The 19452-nt window shown below is 28.9% G+C and overlaps 1 protein-coding gene across 1 annotated transcript in view; it reads right to left on the bottom strand.

Annotated features, from left to right (window-relative positions):
- Nucleotides 1–3295: 3295 nt before the first annotated feature.
- LOC117169164 (DNA-binding protein D-ETS-4-like) overlaps nt 3296–19452 on the bottom strand; it is a 52567-nt gene continuing 36410 nt past the window's right edge. Inside the window, exons 5-6 of the mRNA XM_033355380.1 lie at nt 10571–10769; nt 3296–7196 (exon numbers count right to left, since the gene is read on the bottom strand). Of these exons, the coding sequence (XP_033211271.1) occupies nt 6859–7196; nt 10571–10769 (537 nt within the window). The 3' untranslated portion in view covers nt 3296–6858. The remainder of the gene's footprint in view (nt 7197–10570; nt 10770–19452) is intronic.

Here is a 19452-nt window from a genome sequence, read left to right as displayed (position 1 = left end):
TTTAAAAAAGTGACTTTAACTTAATAAAAATTATTCAAATTAGATGACATGCACCCTTTTCTCTTTTCCTTATTCCCTCCCCTCATTGACCTATCATATCATCTAGCCTCGTCTCGTCTTTCTCGTCTTTCTCGTCTCAAATTTTGCCTCGCCTCGAGTCTTGTCTTGTCTTGTCTTGAGTCTTGCCTCATCTCGTTTTGAGTCTCGAATAAAAATTACGATCAAGACTTAAAACTTTTCACATGGGGCTTTTAAACACTAAAAGTGATATGAAAAGTGATTAAACGTGACTTTCGTGACTGTGTGGCAACCCTGTTTTATTGCTTTGCTTTGCTTTGCACTTGGTACAACGAAAAAATTCTTAATCCAAAACAGTTCAAAATTCAGTAGAAAATTAAAAAAACATTTTTTTTACTTGTATACAGAAGTGTTTTGTCGGTCGTTGGTACCGAAACGTGGTTTACGATCCCATTATGTAAACGCACTTAAGAAGCTCTTATTAGGGCTGTAAAGCGAGTACATGACCACCTCGTGTACCGGAATCGTGTCGTTTAGAGATTCTTGTGATACAATAAATACGTGCGTACCAATGTCAAATAAATCGGTTTATGTACAAGAGCGTTGGTACACGAGGGGGCGAGGCAAGAAGGGAAGGAAGCGAAACGAAAGTACAAAAAGTACAAAAAACAACCAACGAAACTTACTAATTAAATACCTGATACAGACTCGGTCGCACGAGGAATTCAACGCAAGACTAATTAATTTTAAGACATTTTTCAATTTGCATTTAACATTTTTTTTTAGAGACTACCATTATTGATAGTAAAGGGTCGTTCATATATTACGTAACGCTGTTTCAGGCCACGGACTCATTTAGGACGTTCAAAATCGGATCAATTTTTGCATACATTTTTAAAGATTGTCTCGTCAAGTTTTTTAAATATTAAATTTGTAGAAATCTCTTGAAATTTTATAATTTCTTATGAAAATTATAATAATGATGTAATTTTCTTACATTGTGAGGAATCTTTTAAAATACCCAAAACTCTTGAATTTATTTTGAAATCCCTTACAGTTTTCTGAAATCCAACGATATTCTTCGAAAGACCAGAAAATGATGAAATTTCCTTAAATTCCGCGTAACCTTCCAAAATACCTTACAATTTTTGTAATTCTTTGAAATCTCTTTGAAAATGATAAAATCTCTAGTAATTTAAAAAATAGAGCAAATACCACACATTAATATCTTTCAAAATTCCTTAAAATATGATTAAAGCCTTAAACTCCTCTAAAATTCCATAAAATATTGTAAAGCCTCTTGGATCCTTTAAAATTGTCGTATTTTACTGAATTGAATAAAAAAAACTCTTAAATGATACTGAACTCCTCTGAAATTCATACAATACTTGTAAATATTTTTTAATTTTTGAAATCATTGAAATTCCTGGAAATTCCTTGATATCCCTAAAATTCCTTAAAAAGTTCTATAAAATCCAACGTCATTTTTTAAAACCCTTAAAACTTGTGAAATCTCGTTTAAATTCTTGACATCTTTTGAAATATGCCAAACTCTTTCAAATAACTTGAAATCCTGTTAAATTTATAAAATCCCTGAAAATTATAAAATTTTCTGAAATTGATAAAATTCCCTTGATTTTCTAAATTCCTTGTTAATTCGACGATAAACTAATGAAATCCCGCAAAACATCTCGAAATTTCTAACATCTTTCGAAATTCTTTGAAAAATGATTAAACCTTTGACACTCCCTAAAGTTCTTTAATATCCTATAAAATCTGATAAAGTCCTTTAAAATCGCTTAAAACATTTAATATATTCAAATTAAAATTATTTCTTGAAAAAAAGATCCTACTCCGTCTTCACTCCATTGGGAATCGAACCACAAAACTTCTGATTTCCGGTCAGGTGCTTTTCCAATTAAGCTATTAGAGGGATCAGAATAAGAACTCTTAATTCAAGAACGTAACGCTAATTTTTAGCTAGGTGTTAATGGTACAAGTAATTATTTAAAATTTTAAATGTATCTGCTATATCATCAGAGATTGTACCTTACCGACAGTAGATCAACCCTGAAAACCATGAAGGCAGAAAATCTGCACAATATCGATCAAGTTAAGAATCTTCAATAACAGAAAATGCTTAACGTCTTAATAAGACTAGATGGAAAATAATATTTTTAAATTAAAATTATTTCTTGAAAAAAAGATCCTACTCCATCTTCACTCCATTGGGAATTGAACCACAAAACTTCCGATTTTTTGTGAAGAAGTTTTGTGGTTCGATTCCCAATGGAGTGAAGATTGAGTAGGATCTTTTTTTCAAGAAATAATTTTAATTTAAAAATATTATTTTCCATCTAGTCTTATTAACACGTTAAGCATTTTCTGTTATTGAAGATTCTTAACTTGATCGATATTGTGCAGATTTTCTGCCTTCATGGTTTGGAGGGTTGATCTACTGTCGGTAAGGTACAATCTCAGATGATATAGCAGATAAATTAATAAATTTTTAAATAATTAATATATTCAAATTCTTTGAAATGTTTTGGAATACCTTCAAAGTTTTAAAATCCGTTGAAATCTGCTAAAATTTTTTTTAAAAGCCCTATATTTCTGTTGAAATCCACTAAAATTCTTGGAAAACTTTCCTCACTTTTCAAAATCCCTTTACATCTATGTTATAAATCCTTTTTTATAAAATCTTTTGATTATTTTTTAAAATTCTATGAACTTGAAAAATATTTCAAAATCTCTTAAAATCCCTTAAAGTCTTTGAAATCTTACGAATTTATTTTAAATTCTTTAGAGCAATATATATTTTTTAATCCTTTGAAATTTGAAAAATACCTGAAATATTGTAGCTTTCCTTGAAATTATTTAATATTCCGTGAAACATCTTGAAATATTATATCTTTTAATAAAATTCTTCAAAATTGATTTGATCTTTGAAATCCCTAGAAGTCATTTTAAATCTTGAAATTCCTGTAATATCTTCTTTATTATTTCAAAATCCCTTAAAATATTTCGAAATCCTTTGAAATCTTTAAAATCGTAGAAATCCAATAAAATATGTAAAAAACAAAAAAATCATGTTGAAATTTGCAAAAATGATTAAAACCTTGAGAGTCCCTTATATATAGTAAAATCCCCTGAAATTTCTTCAATCAAAATTTCGTTTGTTCCCTAAAGTTCTCTAGAAATCCGTTGAAATCCTTTGAAATCTTTTACATATATTTTTTAAGTCCATCATTTGAATTTCGAATTCTTTAAAATCAGACTAAATTTCTTGAAATCTCTTAAAATCCGTTGAAATTATTGATTTTTAAAACCCCGCTGGAATTTTGTTTAATCTTTTAAAATTTGGTAAGATAGCGCAATCCTCCGTACAATATATAATGAAAGCTACAGTGGATAATAATTAATTAAGAACACAGATGAAAATATAAAAATTAATCTTAATTTTAATGTATAAACGCGTATAGTTTATAAACTATTCATAAAATTAAATTAATTATTTAACATTAATTAATATCTTTAACTAACGATTATCATCTGTAGGTTGCACTCTCCCTTAAAATCTATTTAGATTAAACATTGAAAATCTTGAAATTTTTTAAAATTTCAGATTTTTCATAAATCAGAGAAAAAGTTTGAAAAACTGTTTGTTGGAAATTTTTTTAATCCTTCACAAGATTTTAAAATAGCGGAAACCTCCTTGCAGTGGATAATGTAAGCTAGAGTGAATAATAATGAATTAGGAGCACAAATAAAAAAAATTAATTTTAATTATGATGTTTTAACACGTGTAGTTTCTGAACTATTTATTGAATTGAATTTATTATTTTACAAAGACGAATATATTCAATTAATGATTATCCTCTGTAGATTGCACTCTCCCTTAAAACCGATTGAGATTTTTTGAATGTTGGGGAATTTCCAGGAACCCATTTAAGTTATATATTGAAAATCTCGAAATCTTTTAAAATTTTCAATTTTTGAGATGGAAGATATGTTATTTTAGACAATCAGCAAAAAAGTTTGAAAACTTTTTTATGAACATTTTTCAAATATTAAAAAAAAAATACAAATAGCGCAAACCTGCTTGCAGTAGATAATTAAAGATACAGTGAATAATGATGAGTTAAGAGCACAAATCGAAGAAAAAGTTTATTTTTCTTTGAATGTATTAACACGTGTAGTTTATGAACTATTTATTTTATTTAATTAATTATTTTACATGCATTAGTGTCATTAATTAATGATTATCCTCTTTAGGTTGCACTCTCTCTTAAAATCCATTGAAATCTTAAGAAATTTTCAGAACCCGATATTAATTTTTGGAAATATAAAAAATCTTGAAGCTTTGGAAATTTCCGATTTTTATATGAAAGATATGTTATTTTAGATAATCAGCAAAGAAATTTGAAAATATTTTTAAAAACAAAGTGGAAAAAGTATTATATTATCGAGCAATGTGAGAAAAAATGGTAGCATGAGTATCATTTAAAAAAGAAAAATACCAAAATAGTTATTTCGTTAAAAAAGTATCAAAAATTGTCAATAGTGACGTGAGTCCGAGCCTTGGAATTTCCTAGTTAAGTTGGAAAAACTCAAAAGTGACTAAAAATAAAAAAGCCTTCCTACCAAACATAAAATAACTATAAAATAATTATATACAAGAAATAACGAAAAACTTTGTTACACGCGACCAAGTCGTCGAAATTAAATTAAATACAATAAAATAATTAAATAATTGAGAAAAAAAAGGCTAATCTACGAAAAACAGAAGTATCAACGATTCCTTTACATTTAGGTATTGGAATGAAAAAATTTAAATTATGGAAGCATGCTTACAGCCTATTGCATAAAATATTAAAATAATGGATGAATTTCGGAAAATAAGATATCAATAAAACCGGCCCACGTGAGCCAGAAAACTTAAATACTATTTATTCTTAAACACTAATCGTTCATGGAACATACAATGTTTAATATATCATAGATATATGGGACCAAAATCACCGATCCCAGTCGCATAATCAAGCCCTGGCACATGCGCTTTTCCAAAATCATTCCCTTTTAAAATATAAATTTTAGTTTTAAAAACCCTCAGGCATCCGAGAATCGATTGCAGATCGATATCTCTGATAAAATCGAGTCCTGAGAATTTTGCACGGAGGCATGCGTGAAAGGAAATTCTCCACACGACGCTGACTTCTTAGGTCAAAGGAATACACTTCAATAAAAATTTTGCAACTCAGTCACATAAAATCTTGGAATAAAAAGAGACGTAAATGTAATGAAGACCATAATTTATTAGGAAAGGACAAATTTAATTGAAAATGTAATAAATCTGAGATATGAGCCACGAGATAATCAAGATGCTATCATGCGTCAGAAATTATGGGTGAACATTGTTTACTACTCTGCAACAAAGTCACGCATTTTTATTAAATTTTAATGTCGAGAAAACAATAAAAATTATATTACCTCTCGAGTATGAACGTTTATTTTAATTTCCCCCTTTTCGAATCTCTAGATCTTTGTTCGATAAATTTAAGACGGGTCTGCAAGGTTTAAATAATTACTTTAATTTCTTTTTAAGACTATTTATTTTTGTGTCAGGGATTCAAAAAGCAAGATTTTGGAAAAGCATCAGAGGCGATCAAGCAGCAGCGAAATGTTCCGCGCGCTAAGATCGCTGGAATTGTGACCTGTGGGGCTCGCGAAAGGGACCAGCAAGCAAACGTGAGAAGAGACTCCATCATCCTTTTCATCACTCTGAAGAAAGATTCTTTGAGTCAAAGAAAAACATTCACTGGCTCTCATTTAAAGCAAAGTTTTAGTCTTCCAATGAAAATTTCTGTTTCATATTTAATAATTTTCTTTATTTTGAACTTATCTTTAGTTCAAAGACAAAAATTATTTTGAAGAAACGGTTTCTTTGGTTCAAGATGAATATTTTTCCGAGTGATGTGTAAACCTCAGCAGCTGATTGATATTAAATAAAAAAACATTCGCGGGACGTACCTCCCGCTCTGATCTCGCCGAAAGGGCTCAGCATACCGTCACAGAGCTCTCGCGCGTTATTACGACTTACCCTAAGTTGAGAAAGAGACAAGGCTGTGCTTTGAGCCAAACAACCTGGAAACGCAATCAAATCGATCGAGAGTATCGATAAGGAATGAGTAACGAGATTTTTTTTTTAAATTAATTAAGCGCCCAAACCGGGCATACACGTTGGTACCCAACCGTCGCTTGACATTATTCTCGAGAATAATGCAAACTCGGCGGATTCTTTTTGGCGACCTCCGCATCAGAAACACCTTTTTCGAAATTACAGATTCACACAAGATTTACAAAGATTCAAACACACTATCATTAGAGACTGTCACACACAGAGACATACAATCATTTTGTTTACCAAGAAAAGAATCTGTTTGCTTCAGCAAAATTGACTGATTCAAACAAACAAATTTCTGGGTCTTTGCACTTGGATCTTTCCGCGAGGCGGGAAGACTCGGAAGTTTCAGCCGTTTCATTCAATTCTCGATCTGGATTCCAAATCGCGATCAGATTTAGATTCTGGATCTAGTTCTTGATCTTAGCCACTTAAGATGGATCCAGATCGACTCAAGATCGAGAAACAGAATTAAGAGGAGAGCTTCCTTTTGGATAGACGTGGGAACTCGGTTTCTGATAAACCAGCAGGATGAGAATCTGAATTAGGAAGTAATTTTTTCCTGGCCCTGATGAGACTCTTTTTGGGTTATACAATAACGAAGATAAAACTCGATGATCGTGATATTGGAACGGCGAGTTCTGAAGCCCTCGTCTCTTTTAAAGACAATAGGGATGACAGAATTGGTAGACTAACCTCTGACTGCGTTCTGTTTTCTTCATGATACCTTTTTTGTAGTACTGTCGAATGCTGCGGCTTAATTTGTCGTAGTTCATTGCGGGTCGGTTTTTTCTTTTGCCCCAGAGTCTAGCTACTCGAACTGAGTCTTCGATTTTAAAGACACCCTTGCTGCGGTCCAACCAACGGATGCAGGATCCGTGAACACCGGGACTTTGCAGGAGTTCTTTTAGGAACTGCCAAAGGTGGATGTGGGAGCCTCCATTTCGCATTTTTCCACCAGCCACTGCTTGAGTGGATACGGATTCATCGTCTTCATCTGAAATCAGAAAACGAAATTTATAAATAGGCGTATCTTGTGGGCGGTTATAATGGAATTTGTCAGTAGGCGTATTTGGGGGCGTTTCTTATTAGCTCTGTCTGGTGTGTGTAACGAACGTGAATTAATATATTAGTTAATAAACAAGGATAGTGAAAGTAGATGGGGATATTTAAGGTAGAAGTGGATAGTAGAAGTTGTTGAAATAATTCATTAGTAGGCGTGGTTGAAGGCGTTTTATAGCAGTTTTATAGGGAGCATTGCTAATTGCCGTTTGTAATAAACGTGGATAAAGATACTAGTTATTAAGCGAGGTTAGCCGAAGAGAACAGTGGGCGGTGCTAGAGAAAAATTTATTAGTAGGCTTGGTTGGGGGCGTTTCTTGATATATCTATATATGTAACATAGCTAATAATCGTAGATAATAAACCAGCACTAGATCCTATTTAATGAAGGAGGCTGATAGAAGTGGATACTGGGCTGTTCTAGTTGAATTTATCTGTAGGCGTAATCAGGGGAGTTTCTTATTAGTTCCGCCTGGTGTTGCAAATAAACGTGGATCAATGTATTAATTAATAAACGAGGATGAGAAAAGTGAAGTAAATAGTTAAATTAGAAGTGGATAGTGAAAGTAGAAATGGACAGTGAAAGTAGAAGTGAATAGTGGACTCTGCTGGAAGAATTCATCAGTAGGTGTGGTTGTGAGCGTTTTGTAGTAGTTTTATAGGAAACATTGCTAATTAGCGTTTGCAATAAACGTGGATAAATATACCATTTATTCAGTGAGGATAGCCGAAGTGAACAGTGGGCGGCGCTAGAGAAATATTTATTAGTAGGCGTAGTCGGGGGCGTTTCTTACTATTTGTATATGAAACATAGCTAATAGGGGTAGTTAAAAAACGAGCATTGTATCCTATTTAATAAAGGAGGATGATAGAAGTAGACAGTGGGCGGTTCTAGTTGAATTTATCTGTAGGCGTATTTAGGGGCGTTCCTTATTACTTCTATCTGGCATCGGTAATGAACGTGGATCAATATATTAGTCAATAAACAAAGGTTGTGAAGGTACAAGTGGATAGTTTAAGTGGATGCGGATAGTATTGTAGAATTGGTCAGTAGGCGTGGTTGAGGACGTTTTGTAGTAGTTTTATAGGTAACATTGTTAATTGGCATGTGTAATAAACTTGAATTAAGATACTATTTATTAAGCGAGAAGAGCGAAAGTGAACAGTGGGCGGTGCTAAATAAATATTAATAATCAGGTGTGGTTGGGGGCGTTTCTTAATAATTGCGTATGGAACATAGAAATAGGTTAAGCTAAAAAACGTGCATTATATTTTTTTTAATCAAGGAGGGTGACAGAAGGGAAAAGTGGGCAGTTCTAGTTGAATTTATCACTAGATGTAGATAGGGGCGTTTCTTACTAATTGTATTTTTGTATTTCTTACTAATTTTTAAAAAGACATTCTTATTAGTTGGAAATTTAACTATTTGCTTAAATATTCGCGTTTTTGGGTTAGAAATTAAAATCTTTGGATGCAAATTTTACTTTTTTTTTGAAAATTTTTCTTTCTGATTTTAAAATCCTCCTGTTCTAGTAGGATTTTTATTTTTTCTGGACAAAAATTCAACTATCTGGTTGAAAATGTAACAATCTTGTTAAGAAGTAATACTTTTTCATTGATATTTGGCTGTTTTGTTAAAAATTTAACAATTCCGTAAACAATTTACTTCTTGTTTAAATTTAATACTTTGGCGTTGAATAGGGAACTGAAATCCTTTCTCCATGAAAATTCGAACTTTTAAAAAATTAAAAATCCATCTGTTTGAAGAGAAACTTCCTTTTTTTAAAAAAATACAAGCTTTGGTTTCAAAATTAAACTATTTTGTTAAAAAATTATACTTTATGGTTAAAAATTCTACTGTTTTTATGAAAATTTAAATATTGCGTAAAAAATTAAATTTCTATTTAAAATTTATATTTTGATGTTCAAGAATGAACTGAAATATTTTCTGGAGGAAAGTTAAAATTAAAACAAAAAAGTTTGCGTTTTTTATTAATAATTCAACCGTTTCAGTACAAATTTCAAATTTTTTGGATAATAATGTAACTATTTGTTAAATAATTCAACTATTTTGTTAAAAATTTATTCTCCTTGTTAAAAAACTCTTCTTTTTGCATTTCAAATTCAATTTTTTTCATAAAAACTTATTTCTTGTTTAAAAATTCATATTTATATCGCGAAAAGTCAACTGAAATCTTCTTTAACGAAACATTTAACTATTTCTTTTAAAATTTATCTTTTTGATTAAAAAATTCAACTATTTTAGTAGAAAATTAATTTTTTTATGAAAATGCAAGTTTTTGGATAAAAATGATTCTTCTTCACTTGAGCATCCCACTTTTTTGTTTTAATGATTTGGTTGAATCACTTTGTTTAGAAATCATTTCTTTCTTGGAGATTTATATTTTTAGTTGAAAATTTATCAACTGTAAATGAAAAAGTTTTCCATTTTTTAAAAAAGATTCATCTTTTTTAGATGAAAATTCTTCTTTTTTAGAAAAAAAAATTATTTTCTTGTTTTGAAATTTCGTGTTTTTTGAGTAAAAGTGCATCCGTGTTGTGGAAAATTGATTTTTTGCTGAAAACTCATATTTTGGTTTCAAAATTCAATTTTTGTAAAAAAAATCGTCTTTTTGGTTTCAAAACTCTTTCTTTTCGTATAAATTTGATCTTTTTTGATTGAAATATAAACTATGCGTTCTTTTTGTTAAGAATTTTTTTTGGTTAAAGATTTCACCATTATGTTCTAAATTTAATTATTTTGTGGAGAATTTCAAATTTTGCGTAAAAAGTCGTCTCCTATAATGGAAAATCCATTTTTTTAAAAAATAAATCAATAAATTTGAATATTTTAAATCTGTATCTTAAATACTATTTAATTATTTTCTAAAGTATTCTTTGTTAAAAATTGTACACGATTAAAATGCTGTTATTTGGATTATAATGATCAAGGAAAATGAAAAACTAATGGGCGTGGTCAACAATAATATATAAAGATACTAGTCAATACACAAGGGTAGAAGAAGTGGATAGTGGACGGTGCTAATCTTTGCCAGTCCCTGTGCGTGATGACACTTGTGTGTGTGGTTAATTTAAATGACTAGAAAAGTGGGCGTAGTATAAGGGCGTTTGCGAAAAAATTACTCTTGGCCCTATTTAAATAAGTTAATCAAAGATTTCGAAAGAAAAAAAAATCCACAAAACAAAAAATTATTTTAAAAAAATTGAAGCTATTGGAAGTTTAATTTAAAAATCGAGGGGATGGTTGGAAGTATGCGCTTGGACAAATTATTGTTTCTAATATTTTACCGTCGGAATAATCCATGGAACAGGATCCTTTGACACTGGCTGGACCGGTGCTTCCTACAGAGGAAGATGTGCTTCCGCTTCCACTTCCTGGCGCCTGAACTACTCCCGCCGGACTCCACGAGGCAGCTAAGGTATTTCTGGGCGATTCCTCCACCGCTGCTTTCCAGATTTCCAACTGAGCGTGTAGCAGACTGCCGCACTGTGATCAAACAGAGGATAACTTCCAATAAGCAAGATTTCTGGAAACTTGAGAGCTTAATCTAACTTTGGGGTCATCCGCAAATAAAGTAAGACTTCTTGGCGGAAGTGGTCTTACTAAAATCTTATTCTTTCTTCTGAGGGTGGGAAGGGGGAAGAATTAAAATATTCAGTTGAAATTAAGGGGATGACTGTGAAATCCCGAAAAATAACATTCCTAACAATGCAAAATTACCGAATTATAAAATTCGTCAATAATAAAATTACTGAAGAATATAAATACTGAATTAGAAAATTCCCGAATAATAAAATTCACGAATTTGAATATTCCCGAATAATAAAATTGACGGCAGTTTATAATATTACCGAATTGGAAAATTCTCGACAGAAAATTGCCGATTTATAAAATATCTAAATTGAAAAATTCCTAAAATTAAACAATCACAATTTTTATAGATATATTTTATTGATAACGAAGACAACAATAACGTATTATTTGTACAAATTATTTTTAATGTTTGATTTCGGAAATTTTACAAATCGGCAATTTTCCAATTCGGATATTTTTATCAGTTTGCGATTTCCTGTCTGAAATTTTATTATTCGGGAATGTTCTAATTTAAAAATCTCAGTGTCTCAAATTTTATTTTGGAAGATTTTTCAATAGTCCCACATTAATTAATAATAAAAAACAGTTTTTAACAAAATAATTAATTTTTAACCAAAGAAGTGAATTTTTAACAAAACGTTTCAATGTTTAATCAAAGAAATACATTTTTCATTGAAATGATGAATCATCAACCAAAAAAATTGAATGAAAAAAAAGGAAAACTTTTAATTACAAAGATGAATTTTCAACAAAATACATGAATTATTAAGCAAGAAGTGGAATTTTGAATAAAAAAAAGATTTTTTTAAATGGTCCACTTATATTTTCAGGTAAAAAAAATTGATATTTGACTTTCAAAAAATCGATAAAACAGTTAATATTTAATTTAGAAATATGTATTCTTATAGAAATGTGTAACAGTTGAATTTACAGTTGAAATTTTTGGTTAATTTTAAATACTCAAAATTTTTAACTAAGGAAATAAGTTATAAACAGAAGTGATGCATTTTTAACCCAAAAAATAAATTGTTAATCAAAGAATTCAATTTTCTTTCAAGAAAAATATAAGTTTCGCTAAAAAAAATTGAGTTTTCAATTTAAAAGAATGAATTTTTGCAACCAAAAAGACTGAATTTCTAACAAAATAGTTGAATTCTCCGCCAAATAGTGGCTTTTTTATCCAAAAAGATGACATTTTTCTTCAAACGGATAAATTCTGAATTAAATAAAAACAAAAACAAATTTTCGAAAACAATTGAATTTTCATCCAAAAAATATTTCAGTTCTTTTTTCAATACCCAAATATTATACTTAAATACTAGAATTTTCAACCAAAAGTTTTGACTTTTTAACAAAATTGTTAAATTTTCAACGAAACAGTTGCATTTTCATCCAAAAAAGATCTCATTTCTGCTCAAGCGGGTGAATTTTATAATTACAAAGAGAAACTATCAAAAAAGAGTTCAATTTCCAACAGAAAAGTTCTTTTTTATTCAAGAGAGATGAAATTTCTCCTAAAGCAGATGAATTCAACAAAAAAACCTTCTAAAAAAACAGTTGAATGTTCATCCAGAGAAGATTCCAGTTCACTTTCTAACACAAAAATAAGAAAGTTTTTACAGTTTTAAGAATTCTAATCTAAAAATATTTCATTTTTAATGTTTTTAACTTGTCCTATTTTCAAAATTTTAATCTTAGTTTATTCAAATTCAAGATTCTTCAATTTAAAAGAAGTTTGTTCAATTTTAAACGCTTTGAATTACAAATGATACAATCTCAGTTCCTTTAAAATAGAATTGTCCAATATAAAAAATTGTTATATGAAATTTTTCATTTTGGAACGCTTTTAATTACAAATAATATAGTTTTAATTCCCATGATTTTTAAATTATCAAATTTTCATAATTGTATTTGGGAAATATTTTCATTTTAACGTTTTTCACTTGTCCTATTTTCGAAATTTTCTGATAATCTTAAATTGCTGAAATTCGCGATTCTTTTATTCAAAACAAAATTGTCTCATTTTATAACCTTTAAATTAGAAATGATACAATTTAAAATCTTTTCTAATAAAATTGTCCAATTTTCAAAATTTAATCTAAAAGTGTACAATCTGGAACGCTTTCAATTAGAAATAATATCATTGGGAAAACTTGTATTTCAACGCTTTTCCGCAAGAGGCGCTACAAACAATGGCAACTAATTAAATCCGAATCTATGCGTAGAGTTAATAAATTCCTGAGAATTTAAGTTCAGGTTATATAACCGAGAATATGACAGAATTTAGGAGAATTTAAAAGAATTTGAGGGAATTTAAGAATTTATGATTTTTAACAATATTTTTAGTGTCTAGCTTATGTCAACCGTTGAATATAAATTATTTTCCAGCTCAGACATATTCAGGAATTTAAAATATGCAAAGCAATATCTAAATAAAAAATCTGATTTTTCTTTGACTAATTTTTAATTCCAAATCATTAATATTCAAATACCAGAATTTTAATCTTCTGATATTTTTAGTATAGGATCTCTTTGAGTGGAATAAAACAGTGTTTCATATACAGATTAAAAATTTTCAAATGTATTAATTTATTGCAAACAAAAAGAAAAATGTTTTTTCTACCTTAGAAGATAAATTTTTAACAAAATACTGGAATTTTTAACAAAATAATTGAATTTTAAACATTATTGTTGAAAATTCAACCTAAAAAGACAAACTGCCAACGAAAAAGCGTCATAGTTTATATTTTAATAAAAAAAGAATGAAATTTATACAACAAAAGAAAAGCATTTTGAAACCAAAAAAGATGAATTTCCAACAAATAAAAATTTTTTACTCAAAAAATAAATAATAGTTTATCTAAATTATTTAACCTTCAAACCAAAAGACAAATTTTCTTTACAAAACTTCAATTTTCAAACAAAAAATATGACAGTTCAATGAAAAATTAGTTTTAAACGGAACTGATGCATTTTTACGAAAAAAAAGGAAATTTCAAACTAAAAAATTATTTTTTACTGCAAAGAAAACGGGAATTTTTAACTGAAAAATATCAATCCTGATCGAATGGCAAAGGGACATTTTCTGTTAAAAAATGAATTCTGAAAAGAAAAAATATTTTCCACTTAATAGTTAAATTTTCAACAAGACGAAAGCTTTCAATAAAAAAAATTCACAATGTAGTTTAACTTTGACCCAAGTAGTTGAATTTTCAATTAAAAACGATTAATTTTCAACAAAATAATTAAACTTTTAACCAACGAGATAACTTTTCAACTTAAAATATAAATCTTTAACAAAAAAAAGTGATTTCTTAAGGAAGCGATTCAACCAAATGTTTTAAACAAATTAGTGGAATTATCAAGCAAAGAAGAAAGATTTTAACTCAATTTTTTAACAAGAAATAATTTTATACAAAAAAAATTGAATTTTCAATCCAAAAAGACGAATTTTTAACCAGAAAGGATGACTCTTTAACAAAATTGTTGAATTCTCTAGCAAATAGTTTTTTATAGCAAAAAAAGTTTATTTTCATCCTAAAAAGATTCCAGTTAACTCAGTAACATCAACAATTGAATTTTTGTCACAGAAAAATATGTTTATACGAAAAACTTAGATTTTCAACCCAAAAAGACGAATTTTTTCAAACAAAAATGATGTATTTTTAACAAAATAGTTCAATTTTCTACAAAATAGTTGCATTTTTATCCAAAAAATATCAATTTTGTACTAAAACAGCTGAATTTGTAATAAAAAACAAATTTTTTTTATGAGTGGAACTTTGATTCAGAAAATATTTCAGTTTATTTTTCAACACCAAAATATAAATGTTAAACAAAAATTAAATGTTGTACAAAATAGTAAAGTTTTCAAGAAAATAGTATAATAGCTTAATTTCTAACCAAAAAGTAGCATTTGGATCAAAAAAAGATGTAATTTCTGCTAAAGCAGGTGAACTTTAAAATAAAAAAGACAAATTTTCAAAAAAAGTTGAATTTTCCACCGAAAAGTTAACGAGAAAATTAAATTTTCTATTAATTAAAATAAATTTCGCGATTCTTATAAATTCTCAGAGAATTTTTTTCTCGGTGATATTCTCATTCTCGTTACCGTTCTCAAAATAATATAAGCGGCTCAGAACTCTATTTATGCGTCCAAATTGTTTAAAGGCAGCTGGGAGTGGGGTCTCCTTTTTCTACTTCGTGTTTTCAGTCCACCAAGTAGTATAGCCTTACAGATTTTGATGTTACCGACCGAGCGTGACGTAAAATTGGAATACTTAATTGGAAACCATTCGAGAGAATTTTCTATGGAATTTGGGGGTTTGATTTGATTCATAAAACGCAAGGAATTTGGCAAATTTGCGTTTCAAGTTACAAGGTAAGAAAGGAGCGCTCTTGCGTTAGAATAGATGGTCGGCGAAAGACACGTAAATGATAGAATTCCCGGTCGTGCCTCGACCCACGAAGAGAAAGCAGCTCTGGTGACCCACTTTTCGTTTAGGACTTGTTGGGACCAATGGAAGAGGCTGGGTCCGCGGAAAGAGCCAATCAGCGCCCTTCTTGGTCCAGTTGCACGTCATCCTCAAGGCGGGATCAAGAAACGCACCTTCAAAGCAGTTATGCGATTTTTGCTCGCGCCTCATCATATCAATGACGTGCATGCTTCCGGCTTTGACGACCACCAATCAAAAAATTTAACGTCCTATAAAAACTCTTCCGAGAAAAGGAAATTGTAGGGAATTTTTTACAGTTGAAAGGACCATTGTAAATGGTCTCAGAAACTCCTGAGATTTCAAATTGAAATAAATTGCATTTTCAACAAAATGCTTAATTTTTGTAGAAAAAAAATATTTTTACCAAAAGTGATGAATTTTGAACCTAAAAAGATAACTTTTAAACCCAAAAAGATAAATTTACAATAAAAGGTTTGAGGTTTGTAGTCAATAAGAATTTTTTAGAAGACAGTTTAATTATTGACAAAAGCGTTCATTTTCAACAAAATAGTTGACTCTTCAAACAAAATTGATAATCTACTGAAGGAAATAAATTTTCAATAAAAGAGTTAAGTTTTTAAGAGAAAGGGTGAATATTTTAGAAGATATTTTAATTATTAACAAAAAAGGTTATTTACAATAAAAAATATTACTTATCTATTACAATAAGAGATGAATTTTAGATCCAAAGGTACTATTTTTCAACAAAATAGTTTGATATTTGACCAAGAAATTATTGTTAAAATGATTATGAATTTTTTTTAATGCCACAATTTTTGAACAAACAAGTTCCTTTTCGACCAAGAAAAATTAATTTACAATAAAAAAAATATTACTTTTTAATATATTAGGTGAATTTTCAACAAAAAAGTCAATTTCCAATTGAGAAAAATAATTTGTAACCAAAAAATATGACATTTCTACAATAAAATATGAATTTTCAATACAAAAGAAGAAACTTTTAGTAAAATAGTTTAATCTTCAAACAAAAAAGATTGTCTACTAAAAGAAATGAATTTTTAATAAAAAGGTTGAGTTTTTATGACAGAAAGAAAATTTTTTAAAAAGACAGTTAAACTTTTGATTAAGAAACATGAATTCGCAATTAAAAAATTATTAATTACAACCATTAGAAATCAATTTTTTATCCAAAAGGACAAATTTCCAAAAAGAAAATTTTATTTTCAACCAAAAAAGATTACATTTAACAAAATAGGTGAATTTTTCAAAACATAGTTGAATTTATAACTAAATAGTTAGATTTTCAACTACGAATAATTATTTTCTACCAAAGAAGACGAATTTTCAACAAAATACGTGCATTTTCAATTTAAATTATAAATATTTACCCAAAAATTGAATTGTTAAATTTAAAGTTTTAGAAATAATTTTCTATCTTCATATAAAAAAAATGCATTTTTAACAAATAGTTCAATTTTTAACCCACCAATGAAATGTTTTTTTCACTAAGTAGTTAAACTTTGAACTACTTTTAAACTAAAAAAATGATTTTTTAACGACATAGTTAAAGAAAGAAGAATTCTAAAAGAAAAAAGATGAATTTTTATCCAGCAATTGCACTTATTATAAGAAAATATCAAATTTCAACCAAGAAGATTAATTTACAACCAAAAAATTCGAATTGTTGACGAGATACTCGAATTTTCAACCAAATAGTATTCAACAAAATAGTTCAATTTTCAAATAAAAAGATGAATCCTAAACAAAACAAAAAAAAATAATTCCAAGTGATTCATTTCTAATTCTACCCAAGTATTTAAATGCACAACCAAAATAGGTGGTTTCTCAACTAAAAATTTGAGAAATGATATTTCAACCAAAAAATATTTCATTATAAATAAAAAACCAGTTTAATTCAGTTAAAGAGGACGAATTAAAAAAAATATTAGTTAAATTCTCAAACAAAACAGATTCATTTTCAATTTAAAAAAATAAAAAAATTTAATTTTTAACGAAAAATGGAAGAGATATATTTTTGTCAAGAAAACCTATTTTCAATAAAATAGTAGAATTTTCAACCAAAAATATGAAGTTTTAAACAAAACGATGAATCTTCACCTGGAACATTTACTTTCATGGTTAAAAATTAATTATTAACTGGAAACAGCGAATTTTTAACGAGTTAATAACATTTTATACCAAAAATGATATTCAATCACCAAAATTAATAAAAAATAAACAAATTTAATAGTTGATAATTAAAAAAAATTATAATTCAATTATTAATCATTAACAGTTTCATTTAACTAAAAGAAAGAGAATTTCAACCAAATAGTTAAATCGACCAAGACACATGAATTTTCAATTGAAATGTTTAATTTTTTACCAAAATAGTTCAATTTTGCAACCGGAAATATAAAAGATTTCCATAAAACAGTAGAAGATTTAAAAAAAGACGACTTCTTATCAAATTTTTGAAATGTTTAACCCAATGATTGCATTTTTAAAAACAACAAAATATGTACTTGGGACCAACAATATAATTGTTGATTTTTCGACCAAAAAGAATTAATTTTGAACACAAATTGTTTGGATTTTATTATTCTATTCTGTTAATTAAGTTCTAAATTAAGCGGAAAAAAAGAGAAGAAGGGGAAGTTCCTTAAAAATAGGAGGAAAAGAATCCCTGAAAACAGGGAGAAAAAGGAAAACATGGGAAAAAGTTTAAAATTAAAAATTAGTTTTTAGAAAAATAATGTAAAATAGACACTATTCACTGGTGGAGTAAAAAAAAGGGAAACGATCTCACTATTTTTAAATCATTATGAAAATTTTGTAATGTGCATGGAATTGTGCAGATTTAGAAAATTTGCATTATAAAGTTCCAGATGTGGAAGTAGAGTGATGTTTGACAACGCAAGATTTTCAATAATGCATTATCATAATCGTGTCTTGAATGCCAAAAAAATTTCTAAAAATGTATAGCATATACTTATCTCTGAGTCAGTCAAATAAAGTTATACTAGAAACTAAACTAAAAGATATGTCTATCTTAAGGTTTTTGAATAAATTCAAAAAACTGAAAATGGGACTGGAATTTTCCAGATAGAGGAAATTTTTATGATTAAGGTCCAGATGTTGAAGGTGAGTGATGTTCTAGAATGCAAGATTCCCAATGATGCCTGAGGTTCTTTTCATTATTTCCAAGATTGTTGTAATAAATGTTTTACGACCTTTCCAAACATTTTTAGCCTGTCCTAATGTCTTAGAAAGTCAAATAAAAATTCGGCAACTAATTTTTTTTCGTGTAAAGGACTACTCCTGGCCTACAAACTAAACTAAAAGATATGGCTATCTTAAGATTTTTTAATAAATTCGAGAAACTGAAAATGGGACTGGGATTCTGCAGATAGAGTAAATTTGTAGGACTAAGTTTCAGATGTTGAAGGTTAGTGACGTTCTGATTTTTTTTTTGAAACTAAATTTAGAAAATAGAAAACGATCCTGGAATATTTTAAGATACAGGAAATCTGTATGATTAAGTTCCAGATGTAATAAATGAAAAACGGCCCCGTAATAGTTTAAGATATAAGAACTATGTATGATTAAGTTCCAGATGTTGAAGGTGAGTGATGTTCTGCATTAAAAAAAATTAAAGAAAAACGGTCCTGAAATAGTTTAAGATACATGAACTCTGTATGATTAAGTTCCAGATGTTGAAGTTGAGTGTTGTTTTGCAATGCAAGATTCCCGATGACACATCACTTCGCGCGCAGGCCGGCACGGCAGCCACGGTCCACGTGATTCAGGACTCGTGCATGCATCGGTGCATCGATCTTGCGAAACTCGATGGAAATGCCTTCGAGATATCGAGTTCACGTCGTCCTGGTGCTCGTTTAGCATTTACACCAGATGAAATATCAGACCAATCGTTAGGCTTAGTCCGACAGAGCCAAAGCTAGATTGCTCTTGCAGCTTGATATATTTATCACGTCTAGGAAAACTAGCGCCTTAAGTAACACCTGCACCTTTGGAAAACGATTACACAAAGTGATCAATCCATTAGGAAAAGGAATGATGATTTCACAAAATTTTTAGCTTCATCTTTGTAGAAAAGT

This window comes from Belonocnema kinseyi, chromosome 3 (genome assembly GCF_010883055.1).
Source record: "Belonocnema kinseyi isolate 2016_QV_RU_SX_M_011 chromosome 3, B_treatae_v1, whole genome shotgun sequence".
NCBI classification, from domain to species: domain Eukaryota; kingdom Metazoa; phylum Arthropoda; class Insecta; order Hymenoptera; family Cynipidae; genus Belonocnema; species Belonocnema kinseyi.
The sequence above is the reverse complement of the archived record's forward strand: the minus strand, read 5'-3'. Positions and strand labels throughout refer to the sequence as shown.